At 49.2% G+C, this 20,132-nt stretch overlaps 1 protein-coding gene across 1 annotated transcript in view; it reads left to right on the forward strand.

The window, feature by feature from the left end:
• Positions 1-20,132, forward strand: part of PHC2 (polyhomeotic homolog 2) — a 48,905-nt gene that overhangs the window by 26,939 nt on the left and 1,834 nt on the right. The window contains exons 9-13 of the mRNA XM_052635628.1: positions 11,754-11,956; positions 13,640-13,769; positions 14,578-14,692; positions 15,754-15,895; positions 17,128-17,404. Of these exons, the coding sequence (XP_052491588.1) occupies positions 11,754-11,956; positions 13,640-13,769; positions 14,578-14,692; positions 15,754-15,895; positions 17,128-17,404 (867 nt within the window). The remainder of the gene's footprint in view (positions 1-11,753; positions 11,957-13,639; positions 13,770-14,577; positions 14,693-15,753; positions 15,896-17,127; positions 17,405-20,132) is intronic.

The following is a 20,132-nucleotide window of genomic DNA, read 5'->3' on the forward strand; positions in this document are numbered from 1 at the left end:
TGAGGCCGGGAAATTCCTTGCTCCTGTCTGTCTGCCCCTGCCCGCCCCCTGCCCCCACCCCCCAGTTTTTATTCTGTGTACAGGGCCTCAGACCTGTGGCAGTGTCTGTTGATTTAGGGCTTAAGTTGAGGTCACATGGGATGTAGGGCTTCATATCATTTTGACTCTAGAAGAGAAAGAAACTTACTGTGTTGGTTACAGGGCAAGAGGTTCTGTCTCGTATGTTAAGATACCTGCACAGCTAAGTAGTTTTGCTTCCTCTCAGATTTCACACACCTTGTTTGCCCTCCTGACCCATGCAAAGCATTGTCCTAGGCACTGTGGAGAATATACAAGTGGTTTTCCCCGCTTCGCCCTCAACATCTGGATCTCTGTGTGGCAATAACCACACTTTTGAATCAGCTGATGCCTGTGTGTTTCCCACTGTTTCTGTCCCTCAGTTCCAGTCCCTGCCAGACGGGAACCAGAGCTTCTGGCTCGGCTCCTTTACAAGGGCTGGCTTCTTTCACAGAGGGGCCCAGCAGATGGGCAGTGGTGCTCGTGCGGCACCTGCCCTTTCCAGGCACTCACCATGGGAGCTCTGCCCCTCAGCCCACCCAGGATCTGTCTCCAGGCTTGTCCATACACATTGGGAAGAAGAGGTGCCTTTTTTTCCCTCTCCAGCGTTAATCTCAAGTCCACTTTCTGTTGTTCTTGAGCTGCTTTTTCAGTTGTCGAACTGCATTTTTGTGAGCCGTAGCTCCTGTTTTCATCACCTTCCCTGCCCCCCGCCCTGGCCCCTGCCGCCTTTTAAGCTGTTGTTGTATTGCTAGCTGGCACATAGATACTTAATGAATATTCGTATTTTTCATGGCCTCCTAGCCCCGTCCACTTCTCTGCCAGGTCCTGGCTTAATTTCTAACTTGCCTTTGTCAGGTGTACTCAAGATATTATTTCCACTGCCCTCAAAGTGAGGAGGAATCTCCAGCTCTTCTTTTTTCTGTGCCAGTAATGATTCTCCTGGCTGTGGGCCTCTTCAGCCCTTGTTGCTCTGCATTGCAGTGGAGGAGAACCTCTTAGGAAGGTGTCTCATGCCTCTCCAGACATCCCTCCTCTGATACTGACTTTCTAGTCTAAACTGGTGACCTTGAAACTTCTCTTCTTGCCCCAGAGGCCCCTTCCCCCATCTCTGACCCTGTGTCTGTGCCTTGCTCTGGCTCAGCCCCAGAATCCACTCTTTTCAAACCACATCCTTTTTCCTGCCTTACTCATTTCCTGTCTCAGATACTTTGGATCCCTTGGATCTTTCAGTGGGAGAGAGAATACGGGGAATAAATAGATAGATGATTTTATGAAACTATTCATGCCTCTGGTCTTGCATGCTCTTACTTCGGCGTCCTCTCTGTAGGTTTTCTTGTTTTAGGGGAAAGAAAACAATTACTATCTCAGATTTAAGAACCTTTCCCTGAGTTTGTGAATGTCTTTTTGTCTCTTTTTTCCTGTTGTGATTAAGTGTCTGTCCTCCTCTGGGCTGTGGGCCTCTCTCTAGGCATTCAGTAACTTATTTGCTGAATAAAGTTCACCCCTTTCCTGTCAAAGTCCTTCCCTTTCAGCTTACATTGATAGGTAGGTAAGCCAACATAAAGTTTAAATTGAAAAACTAGGGAATAGGATGGTGGTTCCAGTTCTAATAAGGCTGCTCCATTTAAGTGTGACATTCACCAAGAGTTTTTACCTCCTCTTGGTTAGTCCCAGATTATATTATTAAAGTTCTTCCAGGCAGTGCCATTTACTCTCCAGACAGATTTGATTCCTTCCTGGAAAAGATTCTCCTCTGAAAAGCTATGTCACATCTACTAGAAATAAGAATAAGGAAGCAAGACACCTTCAGAAAAACATAGTATCTCTTTTATTCCCTTTCTTTGGTGCCAATTTTTGCAACTGGAAGATGAAGATGATGATTTTCTGTGGTCAGGAGGAATCTCACAAAAGTGGTTGTAGAGATGCTTGGGTGTTTTCCACTCCTGGAGAAAGAGTGAGGACTAGCTGCCTTACGCAATCTGCTCCCCCGAGGGCTTTTGCCAGTAACAGAAATGACTCTCTGCAGTGGCTTACTAGCACCTTGTGTGATGGAAATCAAAGCTGGGACCAACCCCTCAAGGTAGAGTGATGAGCATATACAGATTTACGTTTTCAGTGTTTCTATGGCCGGCTTTAAACTGCAGTGGCAGTCACCAGTTTAAAAGACTCCGTTTGAATATGTGTTCTGTTAAAGATGTTTCAAGTGGGCCTGTTTAAGATAACTTGAAGTACTTATCCACAGTTCAAATAGATACACATTTCGTTTTAAGCATTGACTTATTTAAAAATTTCGGCTTGAATTTAGTTACATCAGAACACAGATATACTTGTTTTAAAAAAAAAAACTCAGAGACAAACCATCTTTAATTGAACTTTATGACATTTTGGCAATTGTTAGGAAAAGAATTAGCCATTTATTTATCCAAGACAACAGTCTTACAGACTCAGGGCTTTTCCCCCCATTAGTTACAAAAGTAGAATATAATTGACATGAATAAAAAAATGTTTTTTTAATAGTTAATCCAGTTATATAATTAAGAATGATTAGTTTTTGACAATATATACTAAAAAAATAGCATATGATTTAAATAATAAATTGTTACCGTGTGATTCATTGTAAAATCATCTAGGCCAGCATACTTAATGGTTTTTTCTTTTTCCTTCCCCTTCCAAATTATTTATAGTTAGTGAAAAGGGATGTGTTTTCCTATACTTTAAATTTCCAAATGATTTTTTTTTTAGTTCAATCCAAAAGAAAACATTCTACATCTGCCAAAGAAGTGATTGCTGTTAAACAGGGATTGCCAGTATTCTAAGATAAATCCAGATGTTGAAGAGAGTCCCAGTCTGCCATTGGGCTTTCTTTAAAGCAGAAAACCTGTGTCTTGGATGATTTTCTTCTTAGCAGTGAAATTTGTCATAGCTTCTCTTAAGAAAAGATGGCTTTTAGATGCCATGTCATAACTGACTCTTCTCCAGTAGATTAGGAAGAGCAGGCCTGATGCTGAATATTGGAACTGTTGGCAAGAAAATGAGAGTTCATGACTGCTAGGAGTTATTTTTAAAGCCCTAGTTGCACAGCTATTATGTCTCAAATACTGTATAATTATCCTTAGTTACTGATATCTTTAGCATATTTGAAACCGTCCATATGTGGCCTAAATCCACACTGCCATATTAAGACATTTTTAAACAGCCCAAGCAAATGGCACTGTAAATTAAAATTAATGTGAGCCAAATACTACTTTTTAAAAATATCAATGAAGTCCACATTTCTAGGCCTCCAGTATTAATCTCTTCTGTCAGCTGATTGGTAGCAAAGTAGGGTGATTGAAAACTTAGACAGTGGTTATTAAAGGGAGAGGGCAGTGTTTTCTAAGAACAGAAATGATCAAGAAGATTGATTTGCAAGATAAAAATAATCTATCCCATTATATAGACAAGGACAACCAAGGCTGGCTTTCTCTAGTGCATTCTCTCTCTCTCACTCTCACCCATTTCTCTAAGAATATTGTTGCTTCTGCAGTTGGTAAACAAGAGAGTCATATCCAGCAAGGTGGCCTTTCCTTGTTATCAGCCTGAAAATAGAGAATTTTCTAAACATTTGTGGTTTTTTTAACTGTTGCAAATCCATCTTCCATGATTTTATCTTCAGCTTTTTAAAGTAATTTCTTTTCATAGGCTAAACCACCTCCTGGCATTATAAGAACCACTGGGAAAAAGTGGTTCTTTTTTGGCTCCTAAATTCTTTGCTTGTTTCTCTTTATGAAATAAATGCATAGGAAGGGAATCTGGCACTTCTCATGTCCTTTGGATTAATGACTGTTGAAGATGAATTGAGATGTGTGATCTGCCCTCGATGGCAGATATATTTCCCTTGTGTTGCAGTTCATTGTCGAAGTGGAAGTATGATTTCTTCCTGAAACCTGAACTCAGGAGTGCCAGGACAGGATGCTGAGTAGGCCAGCGCATCTGAGGAACATGAGTGATACCTGAGTTTGGGCCAGTGAAAGAATAGCTGTGCTCTGCAGCCGCAAGAGGCCAGGCCCAGTGCACTGAGCCTGGGGCAGCTTCCTGGTCTCTTGAGTCTCAGTGATGGGAGCTCTCCAATGGCAAGTCAGGCCTCTTGCACTGCATTGTAACTGCAGTATCACATTTAACCCTTGCCACAGCCATATGAGACAAAGATAAGCATCCCATTTTACAGATGAAGAAACTGAGGCCTTCATTAACTTGCCTGGGATAATCTAAGATTTAAGCTTAGGGTCTTTCTGATTCCAAGTCTTAACTGCCGTGTAACACAGCTTCTAGATGTAATCAGTGCCAAGCATTTTACATGTATAAACTCTGCTATTCACTGTCAACCTGCAAGACAGGCAGCATGATGGTCATTTATATAGATGGAGACACAGAGCAGGTACCAAGTGCTTGAAGCTGCCCAGGTGATCAAAGATGGAACCAGAGTGTGAACCCAGTCTGCCCAGAGCCGGCGCTCTTCCCACTCTGCCATGTTTCCTGTCGTCTGCAGTGATTCTGGCCTCTGGACAGAGGGCCTCTCATGTCCGTTCCGTACGTTTTGCCTTGTGAAATCGCAGCATCTGCTAGAGAACTGTGACATCAGGGTATCTGGGAGCCCTCCCTGGGCGCTGGAGACCGGAGGACTGGCTCCAGTAAGTGGAGCTCTTGTTGAGAACTCTCCCTGGCTCCCTGCAGCTGGAGGTAGTCATCGCACGGTGCTCCTTGGCCTGAGCCAGGCAGCAGTGCTGCAGCTGTGTGGAAATCCCCCCTGAGTCCCGGCCCGAACTGTGCGGGGGCTGCTGGCGGTTCACTCCATTGATTCCTTCCTCCAGAGCTGGGGGTGGCCGCTTGGAAAACATTCAGCTGTTTACAATTCAGCTTATGTCCACTGTGGCTGGGGCCTGTGGGTGAGTCAGAAGGGCTGTGCGCTCCGCCTGTGTCCAAAGAGACAGGCTGAAAGTCAGCTGTATGGTAATGGCCGCAAGGGAGGAGGAGGATCCCTCCTACCAGACTTGATGCTTAAGATCCAGGAAGCCCGTCTGCTCTCGAATCCTCTTAACCCAGACTTAACAAGGTCACTCCACAGTGACACGGAGGCCTGTCTGAGGCCACCTGGCCCAGCTTCCCTGGCATTGTGCCAGCCAGCTCTCCGCAGACACAAGTCAGCAGAGCGGGCCAAAAGTATCTTCCTGTGACAGTCCTTTCTTCCCTTCTCAGGAGAGGCTCCCAAGAGCAAAGGTGCTCTGAGGGCAGGATGGTGACAGCACCTGTGAGGAAAGGCTACAGCCTTTTGTGTGTCTGACATCTCGGTCCTTAGCAGAATTGCACAAGCTACAAACATTTGGCCTTGGTGCCTCCTACCCTCTGGGTTCTCAGGGGAACCCAGGGTGGGAAGCAAAGTACAATTTTCCCACCTCTAAGAGCTCCTTTTATGCATGGTTTAGTGGGTGGTGGTGTTTATTTGCTAAATCACATCTGACTTTTTGCAACCCCAAGGACTGCAGCCCACCAGGCTCCTCTGTCCATGGGATTTCCTAGGCAAGAATACTGAAGCAGGATGCCATTTTCTCCAGGGGATCTTCCCAACCCAGGGTTCAAACCGGGTCTCTTGCATTGGCAGGTGGTTTTCTTTGCCCCTGAGCCACCAGGGAAAGCCCATTTTAGAACGTAGTCTCTTCATTTAGGTGGCACACACTCTTGCCTTCATTCTGAAACGTAGACTTAATTACGCACCCTTTTCCTCCTCTGGAAAATTAAGATGTTAGACCCAGGACCCTCCTAACCCCAGTCCACAGAGGACTAGTGCCCCTGATCCAAAATATCCACTCTTCTTCATGCCTCACCCCAGACCTTCTGTCCCTAAATGGGGAGGAAAGCACTCTGCCTCTCTAGATGATTCACAGCCAGGTGTGAATGACTGCAAGTGCGTATTTGCATTTTAAAGCAGGTTGTTAACCACATGAGTCTCTTTAGTTGACTACTCTGTCAGGGTCCCAGGATGGAGCCACGATTCCTCTTTCCCTCTCTCTCCCCCCTCCCCCCTCTCTCCCCACCAGCAGATTGGTACTTAACGAGGTTTTGTACCTCCCTCACTTGCTGGGCGGCACTAATGTCTTTAGGGGCCCAGCTATAATGAGATTGTAGAGGGTGGCCACAGCCTTTGCTGAGGGCTCACTGGGCCCTCAGCTCGCCGCCCCATGTTAGCGCCAGGTGTGCCTGGTCTGCATCAGCTGCTCTCCGCCTGGGATGTGGCTTCCCTGGGTGTCCCTTTGCAGGCGCTCCGCTCAGGATCTCCGTAGAGCAGGCAGTTGTCGAGGAGCCCTGCTGTCACCCCTCCTGCCCATGGGACTGGCCTGCCAAGCTGAGGCCCAGTGAGCAGGACTTCACAGCCAGCGGCCTGGAGAGAACGCTCTGTGTTGTGTAAGCGACCTTGTTTTGCCATTTGTCGAGAGGAATTTGCCGCAGGAAACGATCCGTGTTACACCTCCTCTGCCTCCTTGAATCCTCTATTAACTTCATTAGCTTTGTCTTACTCGTGTTGCTGCCAGGCACGGGTAGTTAGAAGTCTTGGAAATTAAAATACTTCTTTCTCCTCATGTCTGTAGAAAGTGGAAATGGCCACTGGCCAAGCTGAGGGGTACAGGGAGAGGCCCTGCTTGCTTTTCATCTTCCCTGAAGTCAGGTCTTCAAGGCTGCTTATTTTCGGGACAAATAGAAAGACTTGGTCAGGTCATCTGAAACACCCACAATAAATGTTAGTACTGAACCGTATTTTAGCATAACTGATGATTTTTGCCACATCTGTGCTTATAAAGAGCACCATCTGCTGCTGCTGCTGCTGCTAAGTTGCTTCAGTCATGTCTGACTCTGTGCGACCCCGTAGACGGCAGCCCACCAGGCTCCCCCGTCCCTGGGATTCTCCAGGCAAGAACACTGGAGTGGGTTGCCGTTTCCTTCTCCAATGCATGAAAGTGAAAAGTCAAAGTGAAGTCGCTCAGTCGCGTCCAACTCTTAGCGACCTCATGGACTGCAGCCTACCAGGTTCCTCCGTCCATGGGATTTTCCAGGCAAGAGTACTATAATGGGGTGCCATTCCCTTCTCCAAAAGAGCACCATAGCTGGTTCCAAAGTGGCCCAGATGGAACCGAGCTAGGGCCAGCTCGACCTCTATCTTCGGGGGCAGGAGAGCTCAGCCTCTCTGGACACCTACCTCCTGGCCCTGGGGGCAAGGCTGTTTCTTTAGGCGCCTCTGGCCTCTGCTTCTGGAGGTCATCATGCCTTTCCAAATGCCTGGAGCCAGCATCAGTGTTTCAGAGTGGGTCAGGGAACCCAGAGCTGCAGTCTTTGGAGCTGATTTAATGCTAAATTTCCCATCCACTGAGGAGATCCCCACTCTAACAAGAAGAAATGGGCTGAGAAGTAGCTCTTATTCTTCTTCAGAGCCAGGTAGCCAGAAATGCCATTCTTGTAGGCAGGCACCAGCCCAGCTTCTCTGTCTCAGTCATTACCGCCTCAGAAAGTAACTTGCCAATCTCAACTGGTGGTTGCTGTTGGAAGACTAGGGAGAACGGTACTGTGGTCAGCCGTGAAGATGGAGACCGCAGTTTCCACACGCTGTGGTTCAGCACCTATTAAATGTGTTGGTCACTGGGTTAGCCATGAAGATACAGACAAGACCGGGACAGCCCTGCCTAAATAGGGCCCCTGCTTTGCCTAGCAGAGAAGACTGGCCCTGAGCAGATAATTTCACAAATGAGGCCCAGGGAGGGGTGGGGGGGGATTCACCCTTCCTGTTTTAATCCAGTTCCTATAAGGACTGTTTCTGCCAGAGCCTGAGAGCAGATTGAGACGCAGCCTACAGGTTGAGGCCTGTGTTATGTAACGACGCCCCCAGAACACATTGCTTTGTTCATTCTCATTGGAATACTTGGCCCTTTGTGGTCAGCTTCAATCAAATGCTAGATTCTACCTCTCCGTTCCCCACCCCCACTGGAGCTTGGTTTTATTTCCTTCCTGCAGCTTCTCCTTCTCAGGGTGTCCTGGCCTCTGCCTTGCAGATCCAGGTACCTCACTCTGTATAGAGGCATTTGAGACCTGTGGGAATCCCAGCAGCACTTACAGCCTCGGGACCGGTCAAGGGAACTGAGTAAGGAGGAAGTCCAAAGATAGAGGACTTCTTTGTCTCTCTCTTCTGGCCTCGGGGCCAGCAGGGCAGGTTGTTGCACGTTTAAGCTGCTTTCCCTTAAGCAGGCCGCAGAGCAGTCTGGGAGAGCGGGAAGCAGATTAAATTAATCTCAGTGTGCTGAGCTTGGCGGGGGCTGAGATCGTGTATGGTCATCCTAGAAATAGCCCAAACTCCTTCGTTACTAGAGCAGATGATGAAGGTTTGCCTGCAAGATGACTGCAAAACAGAATCGTTGCAAACCTCTGTACAAGTTGTAAAGCACTCTCCTGCCCAGCCCTGGGACTCTGTCTGTCCTGCAACCAGGCAAAGTTATAACGGAGAGTGATCGTTCTAAGGATGTAGTGAAAGGTCTTACTGGTTTGTTCTCTTGCTTAATAAGATCCCTTTTTTTTAGAACTTAAATTCAAAACAGGTCTTTTTCCTCCCAGAGTTAAGCATTGGCCCTGTAGCCCCTGGGCTGGTGAATGTCTCTGTTGGCTACTGTATTTGGCATGAGGAAAGAATCTGCCCTCAGGAGCCACCACCTCTTTGCAGTGTACATTAATCAGTAGGGTAGAGGGGCCAAGAAGAAGAGTCCAGCAAGGTTGGAGAAATCTCAGGGAGATAAGGTATCAGCACCCATTTGGTGATAAATATCAGTGAAAAGAGGCAGAAGGGCATGATCCCAGAATGTAGAGGAAAATGGATCAGTTCCATAGAAGTGCTGTGAAGTGAAGTTGCTCAGTCGTGTCCAACTCTTTGCCCACCTGGCTCCTCCATCCATGGGATTTCCCAGGCAAGAATACTGGAGTGAGTTGCCACTTCCTTCTCCAGGGGATCTTCCTGACCTAGGGATTGAACCCAGGTCTCCTGCATTGCAGGCAGACGCTTTACATCTGAGCCACCAGGGAAGCCCCAGAAGTGCTGTGAACTAGAACAAGGGAGCCACTCGTTGCTCATCCGTGCTCTCCAAAACAAAATTCTTACAAACTGGATCTCTTAGATCAATACTTCATATGATACGTTAGGGTTGACTATCTGACCTTAAAAGATGCTGACAAAGATGACAGAGGGTGATGAACTTGCAGCCTTTTAGGTAAGTAGTTGAAGGAGCAGAGGGAGTGTGGCCTGGAGGAGAAAATATGTGCTGGGGTCGAGTGCCATCCTTCATGACACCAAGGGCGTTTCTTGAGTGTTTCCCAGTGTGCTCACACCGCACTGCTGTTCATCATCTCACTTAGCTCTCATAGCAGGGCGATAGAGTGTCGTCTTATCGTCTGTATTTTCCAGCTGGAGAAACTGAGGCTCAGAGACAGAAAAGGACATGCCGCTAATCCTTAAGTGATAGAGACGAGTCTCCGCCAAGTCTAAGGCTGTGTGTGTACCCATTGTGCACGTACAGCTAGCCTTGTTCTGTGTCGTCCTAAGGCATAGACCAGGATAAGTAGGCAGAAATTAACAGATGGATTTTTGGCTCATTGTAAGGAAGAACTTCTTGAACTGTCCAAGTTGGGGACAAACTACTTCAGAGGCAGTGAGTTCCTTTGTCACTAGAGGTGTTCAAGCAAATGCCAGAAAATCACTAAGTGGGGCTGTTACAGAGAAAGGTCAAGCATTGGTAAGGGCTTGAACCTAGGGAATATTTATCTAGGCTCTAATTAGAAGGAAATAATTGTCATTTAAAAATAGGATTTTAATTTAAATACTAAGCTTTCTGTCTTAACATTTACTCATTTTTAAAAATACAGATTAGTTTTTTCACGTATTTAAAATTTTAAAGCAAAGAAACTTAATTGCTTGCATAGTTAACTCAGTCCTCCTAGAGTTAACTCAGTTCTCCTCAATCCCCCAACTTGGATTGTTAAGGAAAGATTTTTTTTTCACTTCCCAAACACCTTTACAATTTAGAAACACTGATTCCAAAGTAGAAAATTTCCATCCCTATAGAAAAGTCAAAACTGTCCAAAAATTTTTTTTCAAAGGAGACTATAAACATTGAAAGGAATTTTTCTTAACTTGCTGGTATGACTGTGTCTCCAAAGAATTATTTTAAAATCTCATTAATCACATCTCTCAGGTAACTCCTGCTCAGCTCTGAAGTTCATTACAGTTGAATTATAGAAGTCTGAGTACCGAAGATGTATGTCATGGTTAACTTTTTTTTAACAAAAAAGATTTATCCCGGTTTATTGTACGCTAGGACTACTAGTAAGAAAGCCAGTTATAAACCTTTCCTAAAATGAGTTTACTTTGATTTCTCCATCCTATATAATTAGGCATTGTAAATTCCTCTTTTGTGGTGGGATTTTGGATCTTTAACATGAAATAAGAGCATCTTCCTATGAATTTTGTGCAAAAATTGCTTTAATAATTATACTGAAATCATTTTCCAAAGTGTGTACACATATACACACTGAGTTATGCTTACTGGCAGTAGGCTTGTTGCAATAAAGAAATGGCTTTTTCTTTCTTTTTTTCTTTCTTTCTCTTTTTTTCTTTTTTAGGAAGTTCCAGTTTAAAAGCAGCCTCAGCTCACACAGTTGGTGGTGGTAGAGAATGGCCCTGGGAAGGGGTGGGAAGAGAGTTACAAAAGTGAGGAGATAAAAGTTGTTTCTCACACATTGAAGCAGCTCATGAGAGGTACTGTTTGAAGTGGAGACGAGGAGGTCCCTCATGCGGTTCCATGGAGGCTCCCCTCACGCTCTTTGGAGCTCTCTGTCAGGCCTTTCAGAGGAAGGCTGGCAGGCCTATGGGGAGAACTTAGGCAACACTGTCCCTGGAGGGAAGGACGCTGTGGCTGGCCAAGGATCAGATTGAGTATGAAGCTGAGAACTGGATAAGAGGCTTGATTCGAAGCACAGGACCTGCAGAAACAGCGTAGATAACCTCATCTCTGCCTGGTGGCTTCCTTGGCGGAGGCACAGAAGACACACATATCTTAATGCAGTGATCCCAAACTGCCAGTCTTCGCATAGGCAGAGCTATATTAAAATGTTTACTTGGGGTTCAGTACTTTGACATTTCATAGCATGCTTAAAATTGGACCCTTGCCCGAGGAACCTCATAGAAGGTTCCTTTAATCTGTCTTTCCCCAAACCCATCAAGCCCCAAGCCCTCTACCTAGTTCAGCTTTTTTCATCCTGGTTTTAGATGGTACCTTGAATACACTTTTCTCCCTTGAGCTGAACGTTAACTTGTTTGTCCAGATCAATATTGACCAAGGTCTTCACTCCTCCAAAAGGCAGAATCCTTGTCTGTTTAACCTAGTCGAACTATTCTTAGTGCAGGATAAGAATGAGAAACATGTCTGGTGGTTTAGCCTCATTGTTGTAGGATGGACTAGACTCCTGTGGTGTGTGTCCACGGAAACCGTACCACTTTGGATGGGTCACTGAGGGAGGGGACTGCCCGGTGTGCATTATTGGGCGAGGTGGAGTCCCTGCTCTCCTTCTGCTGGCCTCAACCTGGCTCTGACCTCATCTGCTTGTGTTCTCCTGCTTTCCTTGCACAGAGACAGGGCAGGGCATTGTTCATGCACTGACCGACCTCAGCAGCCCCGGCATGACCTCAGGGAACGGAAACTCTGCCTCCAGCATCACCGGCACTGCCCCCCAGAATGGTGAGAATAAACCACCACAGGCCATTGTGAAACCCCAAATCCTGACGCATGTTATCGAAGGGTTTGTGATCCAGGAGGGGGCGGAGCCTTTCCCGGTACGGACTACTTCTTTTCCCCTCTTTTTTTATTTTTTTTTAAATAAGTATACTTTGGATGTGTATTAGAATATTTTTACATTTCCATGTAAAATTTCTAAAAATGTGAAAAAAAAATTTGCTCTTTCCTTGCTCATTTCCCCCCAAAGGAATGTCATTTTCTTTGTAGGATTGAGTGTCTTCCTAAGATCCAGAAGGGTTCAGTAATTAAGAATAATTGGCATGACCCCTTCAGTTAGAAGTTTCCACACAGACTCAGCTGTGTCCCCACCTGGTGAAGTGGGAACCCCTTGGTTAGAAGGGAGTTCACACCGGGGTGTTGGGTACAGGATGATGGACTTTGGGAAATGAGACCTCGTTCAGGTTTGAATGCCACAACTCCCAAATGGCAACACTTGAGCCAGTTAGAGAGCAAACGGAACCTGTATAGAAGAGAATCCTCAAGATCTATCTGAGTGGAAGACAAGTGAACAGAGTTCCAGCCTGAAACTTCTTTTCTGGGGACAGAACCTTGAAAGAGGAGTGAGTGAGAGTAAGGGGCACTTCAGAAGGGGCATTTCATCAAGTGTCTCAAGTTAAGCATTATATCACACAGAAATACAGAAGAAGCAGGAAAATAGCTCATTAAACACAGTACCCAGCCCAGATAGTGCAGGTGTCATTTGGTGGGACAGGTTGCCTGCTCCATAGGTGAGAGGGGCCCAGAGCCAAGTGCACTCCAGCCTCTCTCATGATAAAATTAACTGGTAGAGACACAGCATCTTCATGGGATGCCATCTGTCTTTTGAGCTTTCTTTGGATCCATGAGTGGTTTTAACAGTCATTCAAAGCCTCTGAGCTTGATTAACTGAGATGGGTGGACTGCCCTTCTGAAATGCCAGAAGACAAAAATGCCCAGGCTGGTTCTCATCTGCTTTCCCTCTGGAGGTCCGTCAAGGCCTGTGGCCCCTTAGCTACAAGGAACTTTAGCCCTTTACATCCCCTCCCTCGTTAGACTCAGTCCTCCCTTTGGCCTCCTGGAGAAACACCAGAACCTAGCTGACCTGACCGTGTAGCTGTAGACGGGGTAGCAGCCCACTCTCCCCGCTAGAGGTCTGGCCACCAGGCTGCCTGAACAAAAGGCAACGAAGGGAGTAAACCACAGCGTGAATGAGCCGTCCAGGATTGGCCTTTCAGTGTGGCCCCACGTCCCCATGTTCCTCTTCTCTGTGGCTGCCTGTCCCTCTTGACTCGGGTAGGGCAGTGGTAAGGGAAAGAGCAGTAAGGGATCCAGGAATGGTGGTGGGACTCTTGTATCACCCATACACTCACATGCAGCCTCAGCCGTGTTCCTGACCCAAGATATGTGAGGGCTGGGGCCTGGCCCTGGTTCCAGCGATGCCGGAACCTGACCTGTGTCTCCACCTGTGCGCCTTAGACAGCTGGGAAGAGGAGATATTCTGACCCTCTAAACCATCCATCAGTCCTGGGCTGAAGCCATTTTCATCCCCGTCCTTTGGTGGCCAGTGGCATCTTGCCTCATGAGCTAAACAGCAAAACAGGCCTTGAGCAGGGTGTGCCTGGATGATGGTAGGGGGGCTGGCCTCTGCGCCTGGGTGCTTTATATATGTGATTGTGATGAGGCTGAGAGCAAGCGAGCCTGCCCACCTGACCCTCACGGCCTCCTGTCGCCTTGTCCTCTAGGTGGGACGCTCGTCCCTGCTGGTGGGGAATCTCAAGAAGAAGTATGCACAGGGGTTCTTGCCTGAGAAACTTCCGCAGCAGGACCATACCACCACCACTGACTCAGAGATGGAGGAGCCCTATCTGCAAGGTAGTGTACCAGACCGTGGGTGCTGGGCCTTCAGGCGGGGCGGAGCGGGGCATCAGCAAGGCCGGAGGGTCCTTTCCTGGTGTCCACGGAGGGTCTCGGGGCCAGAAATTGTGTGAACATGGTGGTCGACCAAACGTTTCCCCCAGTCCCCACTCAGCCCTGTCCCTCGAAAGCAGATAGGAGCCCCTTTCCCCGGGGAAACGTGTGTCTTCCTCTTCTCCAGCCCCGGGATCCCCGGGAGTTACTGCTGAGCTGTAGGCCAGCCGGCATGGCCCCAGGCAAGTTGTGGCCTTCCTCCACTGCTTCAGGGGCCTGCACTCAGGAGAGGGCCCAGCGCAGAGGCACAGTGGAGCCAGTGAGGGCTGCACCTGCCACAGGAGCCCCCGGCTAAATGGAGGTGGATGGGGTGCCTGCGTGGCTGCCGTCTCCTGGGCTCTGATACCCAGGCTGGCAGCCAGCTGGACACCCCCCAGGAAGGGTAGAGTGATTGCAAGCCAGCGGGGACAGCATTAGCACTTTCCCTCTAGACGGTTGCCTGCTTTCTTCTAGGGTCGTAAAGAGGGGGCGCTAGCTCCTCCCCACCATGTTTTGTCTCCTAGCCCCTAAAAGAAGAAACTGTCAGGTGTCCAGGGTACGAAGTCATAAAACAGCGGCAAAAGTGGGTTGGCACTGTCCAGGCAGCTGCTGCAGGGCACGGCTGTGGGCATGAGGAATAGGCTGGGCAGAGTGTGAGAGGCCTCAGGGCAGGCTGTGGACAGTCCTATGGGGACCACTCACTGTCGGCACTTACCAACTTTCATGCTTTCAGAATCCAAAGAGGAGGGTACTCCCCTCAAACTCAAGTGTGAGCTCTGTGGCCGGGTGGACTTCGCCTACAAGTTCAAGCGTTCCAAGCGCTTCTGTTCCATGGCTTGTGCAAAAAGGTAAGCGCCCTCACTCCGCTGCTGTGCCCAGCCCCTCCCCTCCTCTCAGGGTTGCACCTTGGTGCCCAGCTCCTGCCTGGAAGCATTGTCCTGTCACTTGTTCACCCGAAAACTCCATGAGCAGGTCCAGGCAAGCAGCATCAAGCCCACATGGGAAGGAAGAGGCATTTAGCTTGTCTGGCCCTCCTGGGCACCCCTGGCACCTGGCTTTGGCAGCTCCCATCTCCGTAGGGTTTACCTAAGCCCCCACTGGAAACGTTACCCTGAGCCACTGTGCTGACTACATCTCCTTTGTGAGCTCTCTCCCAACTCAGAAGACAGATGGTCACAGTAGACATCAGTGTTTATTGAGGGCCTGCCATGAGCAGGTCTCTGTGCTGAGCATTGATACACATGGTGCCATCTCGTCTTCAGAGTAACCCTGTGAGACAGGTATTGCTGTCAGGCCCTTTATACATGATAGGAAACTGAGGCACAAGAAGTACCTGTGCCTAAAGTCTTGGAGCTGGGGATCTAGATGTCTGACTCTGAAGTGCTGTGTGGTCTTTTTGCCAAGGTGGAAGGGGCCTGAGCTCCCAAAAGAAGGGACTCTAGGCCCCCAGGCAGAGGGGCCCTGCGGACCAATTAGAGTAGGGTTGTCCCCAGCCCTCCTTCCCTTCGGGCTATGCTGGAGATCCTCCCGGCACCTTTGTGATGCTTTGCCAAGCTGTCCCCCATCAGAACAGGGGACACTAGCTTCTTGGCACAGGTAACGTGTGGAGTAGAATAGGGCAGCCCTGAGTTCTTTCCGTGACCCAGGCAGTTGTGTCAAGCACAAGCTTGTGTAACTGCCAGACCAGTTACAGAAAGTGAGTGGTGTCATCCCCAACTCCAGATGGGAAAACAGAGGCTCAGGGGCTGAGTGACTTGCCCAGATTCACACAGCCAGTCCTGAGTGATGGACTTAGGATTGGAATGAGCAGACAGACTCATATTTTTCCCCTTGGCTCCTCTTACTCCTCCTGGGGCCCATGGGCACCCTGCAACTGCCCTGACCTCCCTTGTTCCCCTGACTCTGGCAGGTACAACGTGGGGTGCACCAAACGAGTGGGGCTTTTCCACTCAGACCGGAGCAAGCTGCAGAAGGCGGGAGCCACGACCCACAACCGCCGTCGGGCCAGCAAAGCCAGTCTGCCGACACTTACCAAGGATACCAAGAAGCAGGTGAGAGGCCAGAGGAGCCTAGAGCTCATCCTCTCAAGTCTCCACCGACTTTCCTTTCTAGCACAACCCTGGGTGCCCACCGTCCTTTCTGCTGTGCCTGTCAGTGCTCCATCATATTCTCATTTCTCCTGATGTGTCAAGTCAAGCCTTCCCCACGTCCCTTCAGAGAGCTCTCATTTAGACCCGTGGATGCTCAAGAGTGGAGAAGGCAATGGCACCCCACTCCAGTACTCTTGCCTGGAAAATCCCATGGACAGAGGAGCCTGGTAGGCTGTAGTCCACAGGGTCGCTAAGAGTTGGACACGACTGAGCGACTTCACTTTCGCTTTTCACTTCCATGCACTGGAGAAGGATATGGCAACCCACTCCAGTGTTCTTGCCTGAAGAATCCCAGGGACGGGGGAGCCTGGTGGGCTTCCGTTTATGGGGTCACACAGAGTCGGACATGACTGAAGCAACTTAGCAGCAGCAGCATGCTCAAGAGGGACCCAGGGTCCCTCTTCCGTGATCTTGGCTCTGCTCACCCCGTTCTCCCAGTCTGCCTCCATCCTTGACTTCTGGGGCTGCGCATGAAGACATAGGCTGTCCCAGGTAGCTACGCCTGCCTTACCTGAAGGGCCAGGGGAGAAGAAGCTAACAGCTTTCATCTCCCCACCTTTTTGCTTCTCTGTGCATCAGAGCACTGAATCCTTGAAGGTCTCTATAAAAAACGGGATGTTCTGTTCATTAAGTATGTTTCAGCACCAGCTATGTGCCAGCAACTGTTAGGCACTAAAGCTCTGAATTGTGCTGCAAGAACTCACAGCCTAGTGTGATGCTTTAGACCATATGTTTTGCTGTTTATTGTTATTGTTTTGGTCTTAAACCTCTTTAAGAATCTGATGAAAGCTATAGTCAAAAATGGACACACACAAGAAAATCTACATGTTCTTTCAGGTGGTACACAGACCATTCCCCAAAACTCATAGAGCCCTGGTTAAAAAACCCACATCTACGAGAAAGAATAGACCTATAATGAGATGATTGCAGTGCAGGGTGGTGCGTGCACCAGTACTAGGACTCAGTCTGCTTAGGATCAGAGAGAGGATGTTGCCAAAGACCCTTTTTGATCTGGAATTCAAAGGTACGCAGCAGCCTCCAGATAGAACGGGGAGACTATACCTGCTTTTGCCCAGCACTCTTATAGAGGTGGTTTACTCCCCCATCCTGAGGAAAACTTTCTCTGCTTCCAGCCAACAGGCACCGTACCCCTTTCAGTTACCGCTGCCCTGCAGCTAACACACAGCCAGGAAGACTCCAGCCGTTGCTCAGATAACTCAAGCTACGAGGAACCCTTGTCCCCCATCTCAGCCAGCTCGTCCACCTCCCGCCGGCGACAAGGCCCGCGGGACCTGGAGCTCCCTGACGTGCACATGCGGGACCTGGTGGGCATGGGACACCACTTCCTGCCAAGTGAGCCCACCAAGTGGAACGTGGACGATGTCTACGAGTTCATCCGCTCTCTGCCAGGTAAGGCCCTGGGAGTTCCATGCCTGCCTGGAGTAGCAAAGAATGGGAGGGCGTGAGAGACCTCACCTACTACCCCCAGGAGAGACCAGGCGGTTCAGTGAGAGACGCAGGTTCAGGAACGGGGTAGATAAGCGTGAGGAGATTCCTGCCGGTGAGAGCTTACCTTCTAGCACAGAGCCCTGACTGGTGTCCTGTGGCCAGACGCCAACATATCTGTGGGCTCTGCGAGGGGCCTGTGTGTCTCCAGGGCAAGTTGGGAGGGGCATCAGGTGGGAGTGAAGGAAAACTGTCAAGGAGAACGTCAAAACACCGAATGTGGACGCCAAGTGGCAGTGGACACACAGGCCTGTGCCTGATGGAGAGGTTGCATCAGGGAGCAGCCTGGGCAGAGGCGCAGAGACGCAGAAGCACGTGAGGGAGCCACAGGCTGCCCGTGACCCTGGGCATGCAGGGTCTCAGGGCGAGGATCTAGAAATGAAGCTCGGAAGACAGAGCTCGCATCTGCACGGCTGTGCTTTTTGAGGCCCCAAAGCTTTTTCACAGTTTCTCCTGCCAGTCTCCCCCAGCCACTGGCCAGGCCAGGTAGTGATGGCAGCCATAAACCGGGTCATTCAGAGACTGAAGTGGGCTATGGTGGCTGAGAGCGGGCTTCGGACTTAAACAGAACTGGGCTCAGATCTTGGTTCTGCCGCTTAACCCAGTGTGTTAGTTATCTATCGCTGCAGCCCCACCGTCTGTCAGCACACAGGTGGTTGGGGTGGGCAGTTCTGCCACCGGCATTCCTAGGTGGCTGCGGTGTCAGCCAAGGCTGAGGCCATCGGAAGGCTCAACTGAGGCTGTTGGCTCCATCCTCAGTGAGTTGTGCCTCACTCATGTGATTCTCAGGGAGGGGATGGCCATTGGCATGAGGCCTCGGTCACCATCCACGCGGGTCTCTTCAGAACACTGCTGCTCTAGTATTCTCGTGACGTGGCAGCCAGTTGACCCCTCAGGAGGAGATCTAAGAGCACAAGGTGGAAGCCACCTGCTGTGCCCTTTATGATCTAGCCTCAGAAATCACATATTGTCACTTCAGCAGTATCTTATTGACCACACAGGTCAACCCCATTCATTGTGAAGGCTTCATGAAGGCATGAAGGGGTTATTGGAGGGAGCTACTTGGAGGCCAGTTAGCATAGTTCACCCCAGTGATTCAAGTTCCTCCCTCACGCAGAACACCCCCACCCCCACCCAAGGCCCCACGGGTCTCATCCCATCACAGCAGTGGTTCAAGGTCTTAAGATCCCAGCATCTGACTCAGGTCCAGGCCCAGATAAAATTCGCTGGGTCCAGCTCCTCAAGGAGAGTTCCCCTCAGTCTTCACACCTGAGAATGAACAGGGTCGTCGTTTTCCCTCCACCAGCCTAGGAGATGGTGGGACGGGCACAGGGTCATCACGGTAGATGTGCCTGTTGAAGAAGGGAGCACACAGGAGGCCGCAGGCGTCACCAGTCCACACCAGGCGTGTGTGGGCATTTCCTTGATGAGGACTCCAAGCTTGGAGTGGTTCTCCTCCTCTGGGCTCCACCCTGACTCATCCTTCCTCTCCCGTGGAAGGAGGTGGCTGGTGGAGTTGTTTTCTCAGCCTGCTTCCTGCTGCCTTTATTTCCTGTCACCTCTGACCCTTGTGGTCCAAGTGAGCAGTGTTTCTGCCAGACGAGTCTCTCACTCTTTGTGGGCTTTTTAAATCAATCTTATCCAAAAGTGTCTGCAAGACAAGCCCTACTCCATATTAGGCTTCATCTGAAGCTGAGGGACTGTGGCCTTAACAGTGTGAGGAGCCAGACTGTTGAATGGAGAGGCTCTGTGAGTCACGCCCGGAAAATCCTGAGAGAGCATTTGATCCAGCAGTTCTCTGAGGCCGCACCGTAGAGCTCTCTGCAGTCTTAACAGATGATTTAAGACACCCCTGCTGTCTCATCTTTAGATTGTGTTTTTTTGACTGTGTCCTGGATTTGGTCTTTGCCTGGAAACCTTTTTTTTTTATTTTTATTTTTTCAGTTTATGTGCTGCTGAAACAAGCACTAGAAACCATTTCTTAATTTTAGCGTCATTTGCCATCCGGAGAGGCTGAGGATTTTCAGAAGCAGCAAATCCAGGCTCTTTCCTGTTTCCCAGTTTTTCCCCTCGCATTTCCCACGGCAGCGCTGGGAAGCCAGATGGCACCTGCAGGTTCTGCCTGGGGTCCCCTGAGCCGGAGAACTGGTTCAGTGGGAGTCTCACACTCACCAGGTCACCGCCAGCAACAGTGTGGCTAAGTTTTCCATTTCATACCAAGGATCCCTCTTCTAGTTTCCACCATTTCCTCACTTTGCTTTAAGCCTCCCCAGCAGTCTCCTCAAAGGCCATCTCCTCAAAGGTTCCCATCTGCGAGCCTGGGAACCTTAGATATTCTTCTCAAAGTCACCCCCACTCCCACAACTGCATCCCAGGCCACACTCGCACTGTTAAGGAGTGGTGATGGCAACACCCACTCTTCCAGGTACCAAAATCTGCATTAGTTATTCATTGCTGGGAAACGTTATCCCAAGCCTAGTGGCCTACAGTAGTCAACATCTCAAGAGTTCTGGGGAGTGGCATCTTGGGGCATCTTAAAGGGGCCCCATCATGATGGCAACAGGGGTACAGGTATCTACAGGCCTGGAGCTGGAGGAACCCCCTTCCAGCCACAATCCCAGGGCAGCAGGGG

Source organism: Budorcas taxicolor, chromosome 2, assembly GCF_023091745.1.
Source record: "Budorcas taxicolor isolate Tak-1 chromosome 2, Takin1.1, whole genome shotgun sequence".
NCBI classification, from domain to species: domain Eukaryota; kingdom Metazoa; phylum Chordata; class Mammalia; order Artiodactyla; family Bovidae; genus Budorcas; species Budorcas taxicolor.